This window comes from Cherax quadricarinatus, chromosome 1 (assembly GCF_038502225.1).
Source record: "Cherax quadricarinatus isolate ZL_2023a chromosome 1, ASM3850222v1, whole genome shotgun sequence".
NCBI lineage: Eukaryota > Metazoa > Arthropoda > Malacostraca > Decapoda > Parastacidae > Cherax > Cherax quadricarinatus.
In genome coordinates this window covers 94,035,457-94,042,956 of record NC_091292.1, presented here as the reverse complement: position 1 = coordinate 94,042,956, position 7,500 = coordinate 94,035,457, and the positions used below count along the sequence as shown (strand labels likewise).

Sequence of the window (7,500 nt, the reverse complement as noted above, 5' to 3'; positions counted from 1 at the left end):
CACTGGTCCTAGGACTGACCCCTGTGGGACCCCGCTGGTCACAGGTGCCCACTCTGACACCTCGCCACGTACCATGACTCGCTGCTGTCTTCCTGACAAGTATTCCCTGATCCATTGTAGTGCCTTCCCTGTTATCCCTGCTTGGTCCTCCAGTTTTTGCACTAATCTCTTGTGTGGAACTGTGTACTCACCTAATTGAGGTTGCAGGGGTCGAGACTTAGCTCCTGACCCCGTGTGTGTGTGTGTGTGTGTGTGTGTGTGTACTCACCTAGTACTCACCTAGTTGAGGTTGCGGGGGTCGAGTCCGAGCTCCTGGCCCTGTGTGTGTGTGTGTGTGTGTGTGTGTGTGTGTGTGTGTGTGTGTGTGTGTGTGTGTAAGAAGTGAACAGAGGGATGGGGAGAGAGAGAGAGAGAGAAGGGGAGAGAGAAGGAGAGAGAGAAGGGGAGAGAGAGAGGAGGAGAGGGAGAGAGAGGGAGAGAGAGGGAGAGAGAGGGAGAGAGAGAGGAGGAGAGGGAGAGAGAGGGAGAGAGAGGGAGAGAGAGGGGGAGAGGGAGAGAGAGGGAGAGAGAGGGAGAGGGAGAGAGAGAGAGGGAGACAGAGAGAGGGAGAGAGGGAGAGAGAGAGGGGGAGAGAGGGGGAGAGAGGGAGAGAGGGGGAGAGAGAGGGGAGAGAGAGGGGAGAGAGAGGGAGGGAGAGAGAGAGAGAGAGAGAGAGAGAGAGAGAGAGAGAGAGAGAGAGAGAGAGAGAGAGAGAGAGAGAGAGAGAGATTCAAATAAAAATAACAAACCAAACTCAGCCTAAGTGAAAATAAGGATTGTATACGAGGCCAGGTCTCAGACCGGGCCGCGGGGGCGCTGACCCCCGAAACCCTCTCCTGGTATACCGTGATGCAGTCTAAAGGACTATTATTTTCTTCAATTTCCATGGGAGCATTGGTAAGGTTGTTGTTACATCCCTCAGTAACTGAGGAGTGGCAACAGTTGTGCAAGGTGCACCACCAGTAAAACAGCTGCATATTTTTCTTGAACGTATAATTTTTGAGCTTGGTAGTTGCATGCGATAACTTTCAACAATGTTCGAGGGGACACGGGATACGAACTGAAGACATAACCAGGTTGCTAATACACTACTTACAGCATACCACTGCTGCCTGAAATCCATCTGGATGAGAAGATGGGGAGTCAGTCACAATGGAACAAATGCATATTTTGTAGGTGGCAACGGAACTCTTTGTCAGAGTGAGCTTTTTTGGCCATGTTCTAGTACCACTGGTACTAATTCACCTATTTGCAAGAACTTAATATGGGATTATGGACCTCTGAATTAACTTATTATGGCAGGATTCGCACTCATCGTTATTAGCTGTATCTTGTGAACTGACAATCAAAAATACTCACAGAGGGTGTTAAGTAAAATGCAATAGCATGTATGTCCATTTGGTGGAAACATTGTGTGCGTGCATGTGGGCATGAGTGCGTGTTTTTCACCTCCACTACCACTCAAGGGTTATAGGAACCTTGCTACCACTGAACCCACCACTTATTCCAAGAGTGAGACCGATGTTCTCGGCGGAGAAATTTTTGCTCAGTCATAACAGGCAGCAATAAGCGCGTGTGCTCAACAAGTAGTATATTAAAGAGTACGCTGGGTGAAGGCGGTTGGTGGAAGACATGACATTCAAGGTTGTGAGGTAGAACCCATGAATTCATCTCCAACACTTCTTCATGTGAGCACCTCTCTCACAGTTTGCACTCTATCATCCGTACATTTATACCTATTTTTCGTAAAAATAATAATGTAAATTTATGTATACCTGTTTACTCTTACTTCTAATCTACTGAAACAATCACAAGTCCATGTTAAGAGACATGAAGAAAGGTAGAAGCAATCTTCCTTAGGAGTTTCAAGAGGCAGTTTAAGGCCTGGAATGAGAAAAACATATTGATGATGGCTACTACTTACTCAGTCTCTCTGATGTGAGCGGTGTGTGCCGGGCCGGCTTGTCCTTGTGAGGCATCATGGAGAAGGAGAAGCTCTGCTCGTGGTCGTGTCTGGGAGTCTGCACGATGGCTGACACTGGGTGCTTCAACGTCATCTCTGACATGATCTGTTGGATGGTCTTGTCCACGGGAAGGCCCCCGCCGTCTATCTTGATGGGTGGCAGAGGCCCCTTGACCAGGCAGCTGCCAGACTTCCTGCCGCCCCCACCGTCGCCCGGCCCAGGACCCGGGCCGCCCTTTAGATTGCCCTTCACCTCTCCGTTCTTGGTGTGGGCGTGGTTAGAGGGTGGGTGAGGCGGCTTTATCGAAGAGGGTAGCGTTTTGGACAGCCGTGTGGTCCCGTTAGGCGACGACTGTGGAGGCGGAAGTTGTCTTTGTGACGACTTAGACGACGAGGAAGAGCCAGGCCCAGGGACCTGGAGTGGTGGCTTAAGATGAGCCTCGGGGTCATGTAGAGGCCTGGGAGTGGGCGGCTGCTGTTCCACGCCCACCATGCTCATCTTGCTACCGCCGCACCTGGCAAAGTTGTCATACTTGCCGAGGATGCGCTCCACGTTGTTGTCCTGGATGCCGGTCATGTTCGGGGAGCGGCGCACCACATCGAAGACGACAGGCTGCGGCTCCCGCTCCTGTAGACCCGACTGCGCTGCTTGGTACTCCCGCATCTCTCGTGCCCGCTGCTTCAGTCTCTCACGGTCCTTCACTGATGCCCGCTCACGCGACGACATGCTGAAACCAGAACCGGTACAGTTAGTTTACATTCGCACCAATAAATAAGGCTCCATCCTGTCACTTCAACTCCTTATTGATTCAGACTATGGAACAATAATCTTCTCCAGACTGAAAGACTGACCACCTCAAAACTTCAAGGGTGATGGACTGATTACATCGTCTTCACGTCTCTTCTATCAACTTTCCTGTACTCGACTGAAGAAGCCTGTGTAGGCGAAACATTTCGAAATAAAGATACCTAACTGTTGCATATGTGTCTTACCTAACAACCTGTCGGTATGTTATACCATTTTAATATTCAATAAATAATCAAAACTAGATACATATGCAACATCTGGGTACCTTTAATGTAGACGTTTCGTCATCCAGTGGCTTTATCAGTACAAATTCTAGGATATAATTTGAAGACAGAACTCTATACAAAAGATGAGGTAATCAGTCCCTCAGCCTTGGAGATGGTGTGAAGAGTACCGTAGTTGTGAAGAATCTGGAGCACAGGCAAGAAGGCTGGCGCTTATATATTGGTGTCAGGTGAAAAGGGAATCTTGGTTCAGAGGACAACTCCACAACCTTCTTCACTTTTACTAACCCGTCCCTTGGGTATGACCTACTTCCACTGGGGAATCCTGCCTACCAGTGACAATCCCTTCGTCTGCTACCCAACCCCTTTTCACCTGACGCCAGTATATAAGCGACAGCCTTCTTGCCTGTGCTCCAAATTCTTCACAACTATGGTGCGTATGTGTCTAATTTTCATTTTGTCGGTATTGTATACCATTTATGTACAATAAATAATTATCACAGAATGCACCAACACAATTATAAAATACACCAACACTCACGCAATAAACAACCACACGCAATAAACAACCATACACAACACAACCACATGCAATAAACAAGCACACGGAATAAACAACCACACGCAATAAACAACCCCATGTAATAAACAACGACACGCAATAAACAACCATACACAACACAACCACATGCAATAAACAAGCACACGGAATAAACAACCACACGCAATAAACAACCCCATGTAATAAACAACGACACGCAATACATAATATATAAAAATACAAGACTCACTAGCCACTGGCACAAACCCACGTGAAGACAAAACAGAAGTTGAAATTAGTACTGTATATTTCTCGCCGGAACTGAAACATACACTTCTCATTTCAAATTGATTGATCTGTTTCATTTTTAAAGCACTGGAGCTGTTTGGTTATTCAGCGCTATCAACATATATAGTTACAAACATTATCAATTTGCCGCTATCATTACCATCTTCAATTACTCACATTTCGCAAATTATATACATAATTCACTCCGAGTCGTTGGTTACAATTATCTTCACATTTAGACGAAACGGCAAATAATATCTCTGCCATTTACACTGAAAAAAGTGTGTAATTGGAGACAATTCATTGAAAAACGTTTCGCCCATGGATAACTTTATCAATGCAATACAGGGCATGAAATGTACATGAATGGTATACAATACCGACAAGGCATGAAATGTTTATATTATCTATGAAAGAACACAGAAATCAGATGCATAAGTGTCGAGTCAGTGAAGTCACCTGATCACTATATTTTGCCGGGGTAGCAACAAGCTGGCTGGAACATCCGATATACTAAAAATATTGAAGTTTTAAGAACTTAAGAAAGAAGGCACACTGCAGCAGGCCTACTGGCCCATGCGAGGCAGGTCCAAGTCTCCTACCGGCTTAAGCCAATGCACCCAACCTAGTCAGGTCAGGTCAGGCAGTATCACTTCTGCAGATCGCTCTTCTTGATTAAAAGTCTGGCCTCTGACCACTTCATCAGATTTCTATGTGAACTTCGATAAATTACACATAAGAACACACCAGAGACAGAAGTCAGACATACGTGGACAAACACATGGCTTCTGCCGAAAGGAAGAGGTCACGATGTTCCAGGGACATGACAGAGGACTCGGATTTAGAAATGTGGGGCGCAATCCTAGTGAAGAAGTTGCGAGACCACTCTGTGTCATCAGAGGAAGATTCTCCAGATCTGACAAGCCTAACCATGCAGCCAGCGAATACGGAAGGATGGATCAATGTGAACAACAGTAAGACACGCCGTCTCTCCAAGGAACAGGTAAACCAGCTCAAATCACCTTCCAGATTCAAGGTAAAGGCTTATGGGGATCACAAAACCCACTATGGCGTGGTTACACACCTGGAAACACGGCACAAACTGAGGTTCAAGATATGGTTCAACCTGAGGGGAGAACCAATACTGAAGCATCTGGTCCATCACCAGGGCACCGAGGGAGCTGAAGCACCTGGTCCATCACCAGGGCGCCGAGGGAACTGAAACACCTGATCCATCACCAGGGCACCGAGGGAGCTGAAGCACCTGGTCCATCACCAGGGCACCGAGGGAGCTGAAGCACCTGGTCCATCATCAGGGCACCGAAAACGCTAAAGCACCTAGTCCATCACCAGGGCATCGAGGGAGATTAAGCATTTGGTCCATCACCAGTGCACCGAGGGAGCTGAAGCACCTGGTCCATCACCAGGGCACCGAGGGAGCTGAAGCACCTGGTCCATCACCAGGGCACCGAGGGAACTAAAGCACCTGGTCCATCACCAGGGCACCGAGGGAGCTGAAGCACCAGGTCCATCACCAGGACACCGAGGGAGCTGAAGCACTTGGTCCATCACCAAGGCATCGAGGGAGCTGAAGCACCTGGTCCATCACCAGGGAACCGAGGGAGCTAAAGCACCTGGTCCATCACCAGGGCACCGAGGGAGCTGAAGCACCTGGTCCATCACCAGGGCACCGAGGGAGCTGAAGCACCTGGTCCACCATCAGGGCACCGAGGGAGCTGAAGCACCTGGTCCACCATCAGGGCACCGAGGGAGCTGAAGCACCTGGTCCACCATCAGGGCACCGAGGGAGATGAAACACCTGGTCCACCATCAGGGCACCGAGGGAGCTGAAGCACCTGGTCCACCATCAGGGCACCGAGGGAGCTGAAGCACCTGGTCCATCACAAGGGCACCAAGGTAGCTGAAGCCAAAAGCCTGCTCAGCACCAACGCCTCTCGCTCATAAGAGAACAAGAAAAAAGAAATACTGCAGCAGGCCAGGCGGCCAACACTAGGCAGGTCCCCCTTAAACCCAAAACCAAACCCACAAACGAAAACACCTGCCCAACCCACCTTCCACTCCACCCATGGAATAAACGAGGTCAAAGTCACCACTGAGCGAGGCCACGTCATTACTGGAGCGAAATCAACGTCACCACTGAAGTGTCTCATACTTCCATGACCTTCAACCCTTTTCACTTACGCATCTATCCAACCTAAATTTGACCCTACTAGGCAGACTGTTTCACTCATCGACCACCCTATTTCCAAACCAATACTTTCCTACATTCTTTCTAAATCTAAACTTATCCAATTTGAATCCATTATTTCTAATTCTTTCTTGGAGGGATATCCTATATCCTTTCTAAATCTAAATTTTTCCAACTTGAACCCACTGCTGCGAGTCTTGTTTCGGTTAGATATTTTAAGCACGTTATTTACATCCCATTTACTTATTTCTTTTTACCAATTATACACTACGATCATATCCCCCTAATTCTCCGCCTTTGTAGAGTGCAAATTCAGGGCCCTCGGTCTATCCAAGTAGGAAAAATTTCTGATACATGGGATCAACTTAGTCATCCTTCTTGGAGATAAAAGGTATAAAATCTTTTATTGACTACGTTTCGCCCACACAGTGGGCTTTATCAAGTCACAAACAGATCTAGCTGGGTAGAGAGTACATGAGTATATACAAGGCGGGGACTCAGACGGAGAATACAATACGCACGTCGTTGTTCATGTCATCCTCGCTGCAGGCAGCGCATTACAAACGTGGCAGTTTCGGATAATCCCACTAAGACTTACATTGTCCTCCCATAAGTACGTATAAGAAATGGCAAGGAACTTGGAACAATGCCTCAGAAAGCACAGGCATGCCTGCAGCAAGAACAACATGAATGGCACCATGTGTAATATACCAACGCTCACATGAAAATATAATGAAGTGAAGAGAGGCCAGATTTGTAATCAAGGAGACTGATCTGCAGAAGAGACGCTGCCTTGCGTATCACTGTGTCCAACACTGTTGACCAGAAATCCAACAGTTTTAGCATGTCACATGTGCTGGCCAACTTGTTGCTACACAGGCCTGATACCGGTATATATATATATATATATATATTATATATATATATATATATATTATATATATATATATATATATATATATATATATATATATATATATATATATATATATATATATATATATATATATATATATATATATATATATATATATATATATATATATTATATATATATATATATATATATATATATATATATATATATATATATATATATATATATATATATATATATATATATATATATATATATATATATATATATATATATATATATATATATATATATATATATATATATATATATATATATATATATATATATATATATATATATATATATATATATATATATATATATATATATATATATATATATATATATATATATATATATATATATATATATATATATATATATATATATTATATATATATATATATATATATATATATATATATATATATATTATATATATATATATATATATATATATATATATATATATATATATATATATATATATATATATATATATATATATA

At 44.3% G+C, this 7,500-nt stretch overlaps 1 protein-coding gene across 5 annotated transcripts in view; it reads right to left on the bottom strand.

Moving 5' to 3' along the window:
• Positions 1-7,500, bottom strand: part of lilli (AF4/FMR2 family member lilliputian) — a 470,466-nt gene that overhangs the window by 166,113 nt on the left and 296,853 nt on the right. For all 5 annotated transcript variants that reach the window (XM_070084351.1, XM_070084359.1, XM_070084377.1 and 2 more), the window contains one exon: positions 1,964-2,730. In XM_070084351.1, coding sequence (XP_069940452.1) covers positions 1,964-2,730 — 767 coding nt within the window. The remainder of the gene's footprint in view (positions 1-1,963; positions 2,731-7,500) is intronic.